At 43.8% G+C, this 15338-nt stretch overlaps 1 protein-coding gene across 8 annotated transcripts in view; it reads right to left on the bottom strand.

The window, feature by feature from the left end:
* The window catches only part of LOC121596445 (protein artichoke-like), a 100023-nt gene that overhangs the window by 59430 nt on the left and 25255 nt on the right, over nucleotides 1-15338 (bottom strand). For all 8 annotated transcript variants that reach the window (XM_041921412.1, XM_041921409.1, XM_041921408.1 and 5 more), the window contains exon 3: nucleotides 5069-5317. In XM_041921412.1, coding sequence (XP_041777346.1) covers nucleotides 5069-5303 — 235 coding nt within the window. In that variant the 5' untranslated portion in view covers nucleotides 5304-5317. The remainder of the gene's footprint in view (nucleotides 1-5068; nucleotides 5318-15338) is intronic.

The following is a 15338-nucleotide window of genomic DNA, read 5'->3' as shown; positions in this document are numbered from 1 at the left end:
AAGAACAACCCAGATAAGCAGGTGGCTGGCTGGCTGGCTGGCTGGTTGGCAGTGTATTGCCAACCATTCCATCCTCCCATCCCCCCAAACACCACGGATGGATGGAAAAGGATCAAGTTTTGCCCTTTTCCGTGACAATGTTTGCCGAAAGAACCGAAGCAAGAAGATGTTACCTGAAGCGCCCGATCCAATGGAAAAAGGGGAACAGATAGCATTGCTAGAACTTGCTGCACATTACATAAATTTGCTTTTATTCCCATGTTGTTTGCCCGCCCGCCCCGGGTGCCGTAGCTTCCGTGCCAATTCTAAACTTCGACCGGACCATTTATAACCGTGTAAGGTAATTCGGCGAAGCAAAGCCGTACACCGGAAATGGGTCGGACTAAAAGTGCAGCGTGGCTTTTTTCCCCAACCTGCTTCTGCCCGTCCGTCACTGAATCGGTGGGATTATTTTGTATTGGAATAAACAAACCAGCAGCACGGCGGGGCATAGAGTGCAAGTGGCGCCGTGTCGTCTTCATGTCGTCGTATATTTCAACGCCCATTTTCCCACCTTTTATTTCAAACATACACCGTGGGAACGTATATCACGTTTCGCACCAGTGCCCAGTGTGTCCGGGCGTCCGACGTCCCGGGTGCTCCCCGGCGATCGGAATCACCTTCTTTATGGTGCATTTCAATATTTCATTGGCCATACTTTACCCCGTTTTTACAGCAGCTAATGTAGCTCACAGAAACACAAGAATGTTGGCACTGTTGGGCGGGTTTTTTTTGCTCTTCCCCTGTAGCGGATATTTGCTAATAATGTATACGCTATGGTCTGGATTTGATGGCCGGTTTGGGCAAAACCGGGTTTTTTACGAGACAGTTTGATGGAGACGCTTGGTGATGATTATTTACTGTGATGAGCGCGCACAGCAACAAACAGTTTTTAAGGTGTGATTACGGGCTAGTTTGTTGCTGCCTAAAGTAGTATAGAGCTATTTAATAGCTTTTTTTGCGGATCTATATAAATGGTGTAAGGGTGTTTGGAGTGTCAAACGAAATGCGAATGTTTCGTTTATTTATTTACTTATTTATTTATTAACTAATTTTTTTTATTTATACGTATTTATTTATTTATGTATTCATGTATTTTTGTATTCATGTATTTATTTATTTATTTATTTATTTATTTATCTATTTATTTATTTATTTATTTATTTATTTATTTATTTATTTATTTATTTATTTATTTATTTATTTTATTTATTTATTTATTTATTTATTTATTTATTTATTTATTTATTTATTTATTTATTTATTTATTTATTTATTTATTTATTTATTTATTTATTTATTCATTAATTTATTTATTGATTTTTGATTGATACATTTATTTGTTTGTTTTGTTGCAGGATTATTTTTTCATAAAAATCTTTTGCGTTTTCAAGGATATGTTTTGTATCGTAATCTTCTTGTATTCTTCTTGAAAAATGTGTAATAACAATCATAATTCATCTGTGACATTTGTAGAAACACAAACACTGTAATCTTTTATCTGATTCATGAGCAAAAATAATGGGTTTTTAATCGTGTTTTGCAATTACAGTCTATTGCGTCAAAGTTTGGCTGTAGCTTTCCTATTTTTGACTCTGATTAACCATTTTTTTAAACTTTTTTTTACTCTATTGTGTTCATTTTTGCCGGTAAGTCAACTGTTTTGTTGGCAAATTATAACAATAGGTCTGAAACTTTTATGGTAAATAATTCAATTTAGGTTAACTCATTAATAATTTAAATGAGACAATTACACAACATTTGCGTGTGTTTCAGGTTTTAATAATGTTTTGAGACTTTATTAAATTGAATTAGTTAAAAAAGGGGCCGGTCTGGTGGTACAGTCGTCAACTCGTACGACTTTAACAACATGCCCGTCATGGGTTCAAGCCCCGAATACGTATGACTGATTATCCTGCTATGGTAACAATAAGTCAAAGAAAGCCAAGCTCACTTTACCAGTGGGTACAGGCAGGCCTTGACCGACAACGGTTGTTGTGTCAAAGAAGAAGAAGAAGTTAATAAAAAAAAAACAAACAAATTACACGGCGCTGTGTTTGCAATGTAAAATTTAAGAGATCATAAATTTGCTACAATTATTCAAAAATTTATCATTATTCCTTATCCATTATTCACAATAGTAAAAATTTATTGACTTATATACTAAAATAGAGAAGTTAGAGTCAATAATTGATACGCACTGTCCAAAATTGAAAAAATCCCTTAAAGGCAAAAATTGTTAAATACTGTCAAAAATTGATGTCTTGGAGCCAAAATTTACCGGCAACGGCTGTAATGAAACATTATATGTCAGAAGAAATCAACTAAATTTTATAATCCATTTTAAACAACCTACTACATGTTACCTCGAGTTCAATCAACCATTTGATATGTGTTTATTTTTTGTGAGCGATTTACGTCACCGAAATCAATCAAACTGAAGTCGGGAAATAATGCAAACAGCCAGCAAAATTCATTTCCTTTGACTAATTTCACGCACCAATGAACGCTCCCAACCCCAGCAGCCCCAGCGTATGACGTAAGCAGCGAACGAATCAATAGTTATATTTATATTTTTAACCTCCGTGTTTACCTCATTCCAAAATGCCAATTGGTACACATTTGCCAGCGCAATGCACGACAACCTTCCATCCTGCGGACCGGCGCGTAATTCGACATTTTTAACTTCGACAAATAGCGAGCACGGGTAAAAAGGGCAACAGTCACCATACGTTGCTTCATCATCCCAGTGTCAACCACTCGCCCCCCCCCCCCCTCTTCTAAGCCAACATGCTCAAGAAATGATTCGTATTCATGTGTTGCAACAACATCGATCAATGCTCGGTGCTCGGTCGCAACGTGTGCCCTGTTTTACGGTGAAGCGAATAAACAGTGCGCGGCTTTATTCATTCCTTCAGCTCTCCTACTCTTCCAAGTATGCCCGGGTCGGTGGGTCGAGGGGGGGGGGGTATGTGAGGTAAACAAATAGAGAGTCAAACCATGCCCGGGCGCTTCCGTCCGGGCACAGGAAATAACGAGTTGTCACCACTCGAGCACACAGGTTTGGTTTGCACAAATTGCGGTCTTCCATTTTTGCCACTTCGACATATTGATCGTAATGATGCGCCATTTCAAACCACACCTCAGCTTGGAACCGAACCAGCCTGCCCCCGAGATAGGACGGCAGGTGGGTGCACCACCCTGTCAAGCACTGGCCAGCGCTGACTTTCGCCCAGCTATAATTTGATTTCTCAGCAAAACTACAGCCATTTTTGCCCCACCTGCTTCCCCACACCGCCCTGTGATGAGCCATATGAGGGAAAAAGGTGCAAGTGCCCCATCACGGAGATGCTTCAAACAAACGGACCCGTCACGCTAACAAGACTCTCGAAAAAGGGAATCCAACACTTACGGTACGCGTGCAAGAAAAGGTGGCGCACCAAGCGTGTGACGCCACCGACGCGCTCTGTTCCGCACAAGTCAATGAAGGTGGCTGGCGAAGAGAGGAGGGCAAGGAGTGCAACAGCAACAACAAAAAATCGCAACATTACAAAATGTCAAAATAAACAATCCCAATCCTCTTATTTGCAATGTTACTTGGAAATGAAAGCAAACGAACGCTCAGCAAAAGAGCGCTTCCTCGAGAAGGTTGCAGAAAAACCGTGGGAGGAACGAGGTTTGGCCATTCAAAGCAAACGAAACGGTGCGGGGATCGTGGTTGGGTGGTGGTGGTAGGACCGTGAACAAAGTAGTGCCAAGCCAAGAACAAGAAAGGACCGGCCACAGAAGGAGGGCAGAGCAGGGCCGCGGTGGCCAAGAACAAGCAAGAAGTTCGTGCTAAAACGAACCCCTCAACCGAATGAGCCCAAAAGTGGGCTCCGTGTGTGTGTGTGTGTGTGCCTGTATCTGTGCAGTGCTGAGTTGAACCTACTTTTTCACAGTTACACAACGAACCATGAAGTGGAGATGTACCCCGGTGTACCTCAGCTTCCCGTTCTAAACCCGTACGGAGCGCCGGAAGAACCGGGTGCGAAGAGGGCACTTTCGCTCGGAGAAAGATTGAAGTGCGACTAGCTTGTTAGTGATATTTGCTTAAGGTTGTTCGGGCGAACAGGAGCCGACAGGAAGTGGAAGACCCACAGGCTCACCTGCGCTCTCATCAGAGCGAGAGAGAAAGAGAGAGAAAGAGAGAAACATACATACACAGCAAGCCACGAACCCAAATTTACTAACTCACGCGAACACGGCGGTTCCTATGAATGCGCAACAAGAAAGTGCGAAGAAAGAAAAAAAACACAACAGGTCCTCCGGGGTTCTCTAGGGAAGCGAAACAAGAAAGAAACCCATCACGCCTTGCCGTCCGAGGCGAATGAAGCGTGTCGACGTGGATGGTCCTTTCGCAGGACGCCTGCGACCATGCTGCGTTACCGGTACCGGGTTGGGCAAAGCTGGGCCTATCAGTTGAAGGTGAACAGAATTTAAATTCACCCTGCTACACCGTTCCGGTAGATTATCACCGACGCCGGTGTGGGAGTTGGGTGTCCCTTGCACAAAATAAAAGACTCCTTACCTTCACAAAAAGCCGACAAACGACGTAAGCGAACCACGGTACGGATCCAGTGACGGCAAACTACGCTTGCTAAGGTCAATATTTATTCTTCAATAAAATTCCGATACGCACGGCATCTTTTGCTTGCCCATCGTTTGGGCCCCTGTTTTCCAGATCGCCAAATCGACCGGCTGCTGCTGCTGCTGCGTGTCCGGCAGGGTGCGATGAATAAACATTGCCGACAATAATTGAGAGCCGACTTTGACTTTGACCGAAAGTGGTTGTTCTTGCTTGTTTGTTTGCATTTAAAATGTTATCTTAACCCGGTTTCGGAGGGGGTTGACTCGCCCCCACGCACATACCACCTTCCACCCATGCCCCTCGACTAAACGAACACGAAGAGATTTGTTTCGTTGGGATTAAGCAGGTGAGACGAAGGGGGGGGGGGGGGGGTGTAATGGGCTTCTCCCTACTACTTACCGGGAAATTTGTACAGCGACACCTCGTTGCAATTGATCTCGAGGAGTGCGGTTTCGTTCGGCAAACTCGCACACCGGCACATGGTGTTGATTGGGCACTCGTACGAGATGTCCTGATTAGTGTACATGATGTTTCGATTATCCAGCTTCCAGCCGAGCGTGCCGGTCTGTATCACAGCGAGCAGCAGTATGCTAACGAGGTCCGCGCAGGACCGTACGGTGGTCGGGATGCCCATGGTGACGCTATTCGCTGTAAAGGGTGCAGGATGAAACCGATAAAGTAGATTAGAATAACGTGAACGGGAATTGAACTGTATCAGTAGAAGAAGAAGGATAAAAAGCAAAAAGAAAAATATACACACAACTCTTCCACCACTGTGCAATAAAACACGTGCGCCAAACTTTTCAGAAACACAAATTCACTCGTTCCAGATAATCTGGGTGCGCTGGGTGGAAGCAATTTCTCTACCCCACCTTTCATCCCAGTCTGCTAACAAACTCGATACCTAGCGATCCTTGAGTCTACACGTACACGTACACGCTGCATGATAAATGTAACCCATTTATCATGTTTGCATGGGAGCTAAGGGAGTGGGGTTTGGCGATGGAAATGGGGCAAAGGTGGAGAAGAGAATAAATTTCAACCTCCATTGAAGCGAAACCCATCAGCAAAGGAAGGAAGGGAGCAATCTCCGCATTCGTAAGCATATCACACGTGTGGAGAAAGTATCGTAGACGAGTAGAAGAAGAAGAAGGAGAAGGACTAGAAGGACGAAAAAAAAACGGTACATGATTCCAAATGTTTGATGTTCGAGTCGAGAAGTTGAGCTTGACAAGAAAAAAAAACAACGAAATGTTCACCCAACACACATTTCAACTGTGATCAACCCTTCAACCCCCTTTGGTATGTGTGGTTGCGCTCGGTGAGGGTTGCATGATCGGTGCGTTTGATGGAAAGTTTCTCAACAAAATTGAGCATGTGTGTGTGTGTGTGTGTGTGTGTGTGTCGTTGAGTTCGATTTTTGTCATTTCCAGCTCGAAAACTGCGCAAAAGTTGCTCAACCCAATTACAGAAGTTAAAGGCACATTTTAAATAGTACGCTGCTTCGGCGGTAACTTTAACGCTTACTCTAACAGCATGGGTGTGAAGGGCTGAAGGCAACGGCGTGGTCTCATTTCGAGTGCTATCATTTAAATTGATATGGTTCTTACCGTGCATTAAGACGCCATAGAAATGGTTTGAGTATCAAATAAAATCATTACGGTCTTTGTGCGCGGTCTTGCCCGCCGACGTTAGCTTCTGCAAGCTTTCTCTCTCTCTCTCTCTCTCTCTCTCTCTCTCTCTCTCTCTCTCTTTCGCTCTTATTCAACCATACACATACCTTGTAGGGCCACTAATGAAATCGATGCCTCGAACTCGTCCGCCCACCCAATTTTCCCATCCATCCGAGCACGCGAAAGAAACCTCGACATGCGAGGTAATTAAAAAAGAATTTCCCTGGGTGAAATACATGGCAATGGCACAGCAACCAAACGAAATGACCGGAAACTGCTCCATTTGCGCAGCAGTGCGCAGTGCAGTGCTGCCGGCGGGTGGGTGGTGTTGCTGGCTGGAAACTGTTGAAAATTGGGAAAAGGAAATGTTTAAATAGTTTCCAGCGAACGTTCGTGAGGCAGTAAATTGAGCGCTGGCATGAAACTGTGGCCAGCGCGGTTTAAAACGAGAGGCAGGAGGCTCCCACGAGATTTAGGACGAGAGCATACGTTCGATTTCGGTGTTCCGTGGTTGTTTTTTTTTTTTGTTCTTTTTACCATCCTTTCTCATCACTGTGCGCGCCTGTTCGTCTGTTGCCGCTTGGTGCTTTTTTGTCCCTTTTCCCCTTCTTTGAGCAGTATTTATCAGCAAAAATGGTGATGCAACGAGCAATGAGAGCCGCTCCGTGAAGCATCGCCCCAAAAGCAAACTAGGTTTTCCTTGGTCAGAATTCGGTGCAAGCGACCTCCAAGCGCACGGGCAAAGGTCCCTGTGCTATTGGACCTTCGCTTGGTACACCAAAAAAACGAAAAAAAAAAACTAAAAGGCCTGCCCAGGAGACGGACACGGAACAATTTTGCCCATCCCGTTCATTTGCACGGGCAAAATTGTTAAAATATTTATTATCTCCCTCGACGACCGACATTGCTCCGGCCGTCGGCGGGACCGCGGCGCATGAAAGTATAACAACGGAATGAATTTCAAATTAATGAAATCCTCTGGATAGGGAATTTTTCACGTTCAGCCTTGGCTGCGGGATAAATTTGATATATTGCTGGCTAATTTCGATGGGCCAACAGCAACCGGCCGGGTGGTGCCGGGTGCTGCTTGCTATGCGGTGGCACGGTGTTGTCCGTACACTCGGGCACTAGCAGCGATGCAAAACCGTGAATTTGCGGTTGCTGGGTGGTAATCGTTACCGTTGTCGTAAGAGTGTTGAAAGAGATTTAATGAGCCTGGGCTAGCGAAATAATTCTAGACAGCGAATTTGGTGTACTTTTATTGGAAAATTAGCCCACTCCAGACGTTTAGTAACGGGGCTAGAGGGTTAAGACTTTGCTACAGTTAGCACCGTATCATAGTGGATGAAGCTGGACGTTATTCATTGAATCAGAATGGCAGTTATGGTAATCACTAATTAAACAATTGCATAATACCTTAGTTTAATACAGTAGAACGTCGATTATCCGGTCATCTCGGGACCGAGCGGATGCCGGTTAATCGATTTCCACGGATAATGGTCTAAAAAGTGTCAAATTAATATAAAAAATATAAAATTCACTGGTTTTAGTAAGAAGTAGATTTTATGAGCCAATAACAAAATATTCAAAAATTGTCTTTTATCAAAAATGAAGTTAAAAAATATCACTAGACACATCAAATGTTTTTGCTAACCCGATCATCACTGAAAATGTTCGCCACGATAGACACAACTGTCAAATTCATGAGCACGGTAATATTAATGTTAACGTTACATGAAAGGTTCACTACATTTGCAGTTCAATTTGTTCTACAAAATAAAAAAAAATCCAAATTTGAAGTCGTTCATCAGGCATTGCAATTCATCGAAATTTTATGAAATGAGTCTTCGAGCTGAAAGTTACCAAGCATGTAACTGGAAACGATTGTATCTTATAATTATGTTTGAAGTTTTGGTTTTATCAATCATGACGATTTTTTCAAAAGATCGTGACGTGCGATAAGAAAATAATTTCAACGCATTCTTCAGATTACGAACTAAAATTTGTCGGTTCTTAGCTAACTTTTTCGAACTTAGTTTTAACGATAATCAGGAAAGCCTCTATTGTATGTCTGTCTGATTCTGCTAAGAATAGATTGATGCTTCTCGAATAGAACTCAGATTGAAAACAAAAGCCGTCGACTCTTTCTGTGACATGTACCTGACCACTTTCTCGATCCCTAATTCTGGTGATAGTAAAATCCGTCATGTTCATGGCTAAAAGTTATCGAAAACCAAACAAAAAAACGGAAATTAGAACAGTAACGAGCATCCGAAATTTCGGCTGACTTGAGCATACAAAATGAACACAGATAGACATTAAGCTCACTATCATGTCCTGTTCGCTTCCCAAACAATAGCTCAGCTTATACCCAGCAACACCCTTGTCAAGTCAACACCACTATGTATCCTACATTCAAGGAAAACTCTTAATAGAGCATCTAAATTGAACGAACCAGAACAACCTGTAACAACGTCGAACTACTTTTAAAAATTGTAGCTCAATTACTTTTTGACTTCAATTTTCATCATTGCGCCAAAATGCTGTCTGGTTATTGACAAAAAAAAAATTCTACCTACACTCAAAAGGACACACTCTTTGTCGAAAGTAAAAGATTGCGAATTGATGTTTTCAATCCATCATTCTTGAAATTAAAAATCGATCAATCGTCCTGCTCAGCACCGTGTCCTTTCACAGTCACAATACTCTCTGCTTCCCATTAATCACACCTATTAAATCAATACACCCTTTCCTCTCTCGCCCCTGCAGTCGTTTTGGACGGAATCAGCAGAATGAAACAAACCAGCAAACAAAAAAAAAACGGATCTCAAACTCATGAAAAACTCCGTCTCGATTTTAACCATAAAACACGAAATGGGCCAACTAAACGCGCGCCGAGCACCATCAACTGCACACATTATAAATCACACACCCCAAGTAATGGCGGCATCCGGAAAATTCCCCCCCCCCCCCACAGCTAACGTACCACAACAAATTGAACATAACTTTGGTGCCGTTTTTGAGCGTCTTTAACGAGCGACCAGCCCGAGACCGGCGGGCGTTCGGCGTGCCATTGCACACAGCAGCAATCGCCTCGTCTTAATTCTGACGTACGATGGCGCATTTTAGCATCACACTATGCTAACGGAAGCCGAACGCGTTGTCGTCGATGCTTACGGTCCCTTGCTTTGATCAAAAGAAAGCCAGCAAATTCTGTCCCGCCCCCGGTACAGTAGGAATGTGGCCGTGCGAGGGGTGGAGAAACCGTGCAAAAGCTTACCCATCCCAAAGCATTCGAAAAGCAATAAATCACGTCCGACAATACTTCAAGCACGTAACACCCAATCAGACGTACCTCAGCGACGGATGCGAGGGGTAGGAGTAGGTAGATTGTGACTTTTGGGTGACTTCGTCCTACCTAGGCGCGGGGCGCACACCGCTACTATTTGCGCACCAAGGGGAACAGGACCGGCACGGGCGGGACGAGCCACGACGTGATAAATCCTCGTCAGCGTTATCCCCTACGCCAGACAGCGTTGGAGTTTCGTACCATTCGCTCTTCTTTTCTGCTTTTTTCGTGAGCGACCATCGGTACGGCAAGGAAATGCAGACGACGTAGCGCGCGTAGAAGCGGCACAACGTCGAGCTGATACATCATCATCGGATCAAATCTCTCATCATGGTTATTACTCGCGTCTACTTTCGCTTAAGCCGTTTCACCTTTTCCGCAGCGCCGCGAGGGTGCTTTGTGCCCGGATAACATCCTCTTACGGCACAACGGAGCACGGACATCGTTATAAGCGATCGGAGGGTTTTTGGTGAGTTGCTTTCTCGATGCAAATCGTTTCCTAAGATCTTGCAGCGGGGATTTTTAACGCAAAAGCTTCTGCAGCAGCAGTGGCAGTAGCAGCAGTGGCGGCTGGAGCAGGTTGCAAGATGAGCGCTATCATGTTTATCTTATCACGGTGGGATCGGGAAAACTCATCCTACATCAAACCCATCCTCGAAAGGTACAACTGTGCAGGATAATCAATCATGTCGTTCTGCTCTACTGCGTTACGCTAAAGGGGAAAAGCCTGGGGAGAGCTGTATCGAACAACAAGTAGTTGAATATTTTGGTTTATCTTCATTTACCTTGAGGTTCTCAAACAGAATATTAATTTGTATTAATATGAAACTCACTGAAATTTACTCAAAAATAGTGAATAGTTCTTGAGTGCATGTGATGCTTTTTAGTAAAGCTTCCCATTAAAACAACCAACACGTGTAACATTAAATTAATAAAATCGATTTAAGCTACACGCCCATGAAACATCGTCAAGAACACAGGAAAAAACGACTCTCTTACTCACACGCCGTCAAATTAAAGCAATAGAGCCATTTCAGCGTCACGTTCCTGGGAAAAATTGTCAATTTCAACGAGCTTTGAATTCCAAACCGAAGAAATTTCTCTCATCCCCCCCTTTGACTCCTGCCAATGCGGCCATCGTTCGGGCTTTCATTTTGCTAGCACGGCTCGGCGAGGCGTTCATCTTACAACCTGCTTCTTTGAGTCGCTGCCGTTACCCAGCATAAAGCTTACACACACACACACTCTCAACAATCGCTCTCGAGTGGGTCTCTTCGAGTGGCGAAAATCGTTCCGGCGCTTTAAGCAATCGAGTCGATCGAAATGGAATTTTGTCCTGATTTTCGTCACTCGAGCGGCTACACATTCAAGTGCGAACAGAATCGCAGCGGGGAAGAGCCCATTATTATATCAAAGAGCAAGCCCGGCAATAATTTCATCGTGAAGTGGCCCGCTTTTGGGTGGGCCAATCGTTGAGGCACGCCCGGGCGGATGGCGATGATACGGGTACTGGTACCGCCAGCATCGATCTAATGCTCGGCCCGTCGATGCGCGGCCCCTGCAGCAACAGTTAGCGTTTGTTTGTTTCATAAATATCATCGCATTAAATTATGAACACACTCATTGTGCACCCTTTTAGCACGCGCTTCAACAGCTCTCGAAAGCAGCGAAGCACCTGAGCCTACTCGCACTCCACCCTCTCTCTCTCTCTCTCTCTGTCTAATCTGACTAGCGCAATCCAATAATGCTGACGCGGGCAGCGCTTATCCAAAACTGAAGCCAGGCGGCGGGAAATGCCGGGCAACCGGAAACCGGACATTATTAATGAGACAGAAAAATCGATTCAAGCCAGCCGCACGGGACCGAAATCGGTGGGGACAGGAGCTCCATTTTACGGCGGTGGCAATGGTCGCTTTACGTTTCGTGCTGATCCAATCACAGGTGGTTTCGCACCGCCACACCTTCGCCATACAGTGGGCCCGTGCGTGGCCGCTGGCAGCACTCCAGCAACAGGGACCGCACACACACACACGCGCGCGCCGGTACGGGCTGGAATGGTTGCAAAGCGTCTGTTACAGGCACGCACACATGGTGGTTGACGCTGGGAATGATTTTTTAATTGAATTCAATCGATTACCCTGGCACGACCGGTCCACCTCGGCGCGGCGCTGGCACGCTGGGTCTGTTACGCGTGTTTTTCCCGCTGCCTCGGTAAATAAACTTTGTACGCTTTATTGTTGCTTTGGTTTTGTTTTTCCTCTGTAAAATGACCGATGAATGAGTGGGTCAACTTTCCGTAAAGTGTTTGAAAATAATTTAACGTAATTACTACAAAAAAAATGCCCAGGACACTGCATCATACCGCTACGAGGGGTATTTGTGGCGGTATTGAAGGCAGCGGGCAAGCTTCCTTGTTCACGAACCGTAACCCGATAATTAGCGTCGATTGACAGCTTCCAACGATATCAATTAGTGGTGAGATTGCAGTGAGGTTGTTGATGTTGAATGATTGTTTGTGAAGTAAAAATAATCGATAAGGTGTTACAATTGTTATTGATGTTAGCGGGGGCATGACGCATGTGGTGTGGTAAAGCACATGGACCATGTAGCTACGCGGTTACATTTGTTTCACTATTCTTTTGTCTACGTGTATAACTAATCCTGCTTGTCACTATTGAAAAACAAAAACATATGAAAAATCAATTATTACTGTAATCAGCCTTCGCACGTCTCGTTCCTGACGCAATTAACACAGATGGTGCAATACTTTTTCCCATCTTTTTATGAAGTCTTCAATCATAGCTTTGTGCTGTGGATAAACAACGGGTAATTATATGGAACAACCCTCACGCAGAAGGTTATTTTCTTTGGAAATATTAGGCTACAGCAATTCATCAGGTAAAGTTTAAATAATAAATACCTATACTAGGTTTTTCAGGAGTTCTCATAGCTATGGAGCACTTTATTGACTCATTCTTACGTGAGATGAACTTAAAGTAATGGGAATTGGACTCTATAGCACGCTTGTTGGACAAATCCAATCGCAAATTTGAAAGAGCCTGTCCAAAAAGGGTGCCATAGAGTCCAATTTCCATCATATGAAGCTCATTTCCAGTAAGAAAAAGTCAAGAAAGTGTCGCACAACTATGAGAACCCCTGTAAAACCCTGTAATAGCTAAAAGTATGCTTAATAACGAAAGGAAGGGCGTATGAACTATTACCAATATGTTGCTTCATTCTAATGAAGTATGTAGCATGAGACTGTAACATATTAGGCGAAAAAAACATATAATATATAGCGTATTGAGAGTTTAAAACAATAAAATTAATCGTAAAAGTTACTTCAACCCTCCAAATCCTTCGTTCGTGCAAAAAAAAACCTAATTATTGCCATGATATTGAGTAAAGTATTTTCAACTTGAAAAGATAAAAAACATAAGGATTTTTGCTTCCTCGTTCTGTGCAATAAAGTATCCAGACATCTTGTTAAAGCCTTTTCACCAACCGTCCCAATTATGGCCGCAAAGGTAAAAATACGCTGAACAATTATCTTGCCGGTTGGTTGTTTTTTTTTTTTTTCGTTTCTTGCTCGTTGTGCTCCATTAACACAAGGGGTGTGAAATTAATATTTCAAAACGCCAATTAAATTGCGGTTCATAAAAATTCAAATATTTATATCTTCTAAAAATTGTGTTTTTGTTCTTTTTCATGTTTCCCCCGCGAAATCAAATTCAAAAGCCGACAAACCACGGCACATCCCCTAGCCCGAAAGGTGGCTTTCTTTTTTGCCTGCCATAATTTTTTTTTTCAAGCTTTGTACCACCTTCTTTGCTTCGTTGCTGTTATTATTGCAACCACTTCTTTTAGCTACTTGGAAAGCCACGAAAGGTAGCTGAGAAAATAAAAATCCCTCCATCAAAGACCATTCATGACGCACGTTTTCGTATTTTTTTTAAATATTTTTTTTCAGTCAGCCGGTCCATTCTTATCGTACCAGCGCTGCCAAAAAACATCGTTTACTGCCAAAAATAGACAACTGAAATTGCATTGAAAATGGGGCCAGCGCCGATTCGTGCCCGTGAACGGTGGCGCTCGGGTAGCATAAAGCAAACGCCGCCCGAAGTAACAGTGTCCGTGCGAATGAGCAGAACTTGTTTAGCAGAATGGGCGTGCTTGCTAAGCTTTTGGCTGGTATCGGCAAAAGTGTGGTTTGATTCTTTTTTTTTTGTGTTTCATGTTTGCACCTTTTTTCTTTGCCGTTGCTCGATGAAAGGTTCTCGCACCAAAAGGGACACACGCTTCAAGTGATTCGGTCCTGTTTATCAGACCCCGAAAAGGTCTGTTATGGCTGGGAAACGCACCATACTGGTACGGGGGCTGTATTATATCGGTCGAGGGGTTTAACGAGAGCATAAAGCGCCCAAGACACGAAAAGAATGGTAGCGCTCGCTCCGGAAAAGACAACGGAAAATAATTTTGCATTTTAATGAGCGGTCCTTTCTTTTCACGCCTCTCGGGTGGAGATGGTGTGCGATATCAAATATCTACGGGCTTGGGAGCTGATGCAGCGTGCCGGGTTTCCTGGCACGACAAAGAAAGAGTCGCAAAGCTGGTTAAGCTTGAGCATACCACGAAACGGTTTTATCAAGTACGACAAACAATGTGTTTTGCTTTTAAAATTCATTTGAAAAGCAATTATTTTGATGCGATTTTTCAGTAAATTTTAATTCAATTTCACTAATTTCTTCTTTGGGTATTGAATACTTTTGCCTTCTTTTCCATCGAAATTATAATGAACACCAAGTTTGGTCTTTTTATCCTAAACTTAAGTAAATTCTTGGATCACAAGCATTAAATTGTTCATTTTTGTTCCAAGAAAATGTAAGATGATCATCCTCTGCTTTGATTTGTTCAGTTGGCATCGTTTGCACAGTCTAGTTAGTGCAAAATATAGCCGTGATTCATCTTCACTGTTCTTCACCGACAATACCCACTGGCTGTGCAGCCAGGTCCCGCATGCTACTGCAACGTGCAACCACAACCATCCAGCTAGAAGCAGACAACCTGCCCTCACAGCAACTCCAAATCCCAACTGTCTTTTAACTCTTGCACCAAGCCGAAGAAGTTTCTGCCCGGCTCACCCGGAGATACTTCACAACATAATGATGATGCTGTATGCAACCCGAGCACTCGCTCGCCACAGAGTCACAAATGCCTGCGACCATTGGTACGGGAAAACTACACGGGATAATGAGAGTAAACAAACGTATAATAGCTCTGTAATGGTCCGTTATCTTGCTCATATCTAATTTTCCGCTACATTGCATACACAATCTTTGCCGGCAATCGGTCGTGCTGAGTGCTCTAATTAGAGAGCCGATACGAAGCGGAACTCATGGCGAGGGAGCGAGGGGATGGTTGGCAAGGAGATAGTGGAGCACACGGGTTTGTGTGTGTGTGTGCTGTGCTTTGTGCCCAAAGGTACACCAATGTCTCCGGGAGCGTTAGCGTCATCGTAAAACTCATTAGAGAAGCACACAGAATGGGGTGGTGGCAGGGAGCTTGTGTGTTTGTGTGACCGTGAGTGTGTGTGTGTGTGAGCCCGAGGCCAAAGGAAAGCCTTCCCGTACGCAGCGACTCCGCAGTC

This window comes from Anopheles merus, chromosome 3R, assembly GCF_017562075.2.
Source record: "Anopheles merus strain MAF chromosome 3R, AmerM5.1, whole genome shotgun sequence".
Taxonomy (NCBI): Eukaryota; Metazoa; Arthropoda; class Insecta; order Diptera; family Culicidae; genus Anopheles; species Anopheles merus.
This window is presented reverse-complemented; position numbering and strand designations above follow the sequence as displayed.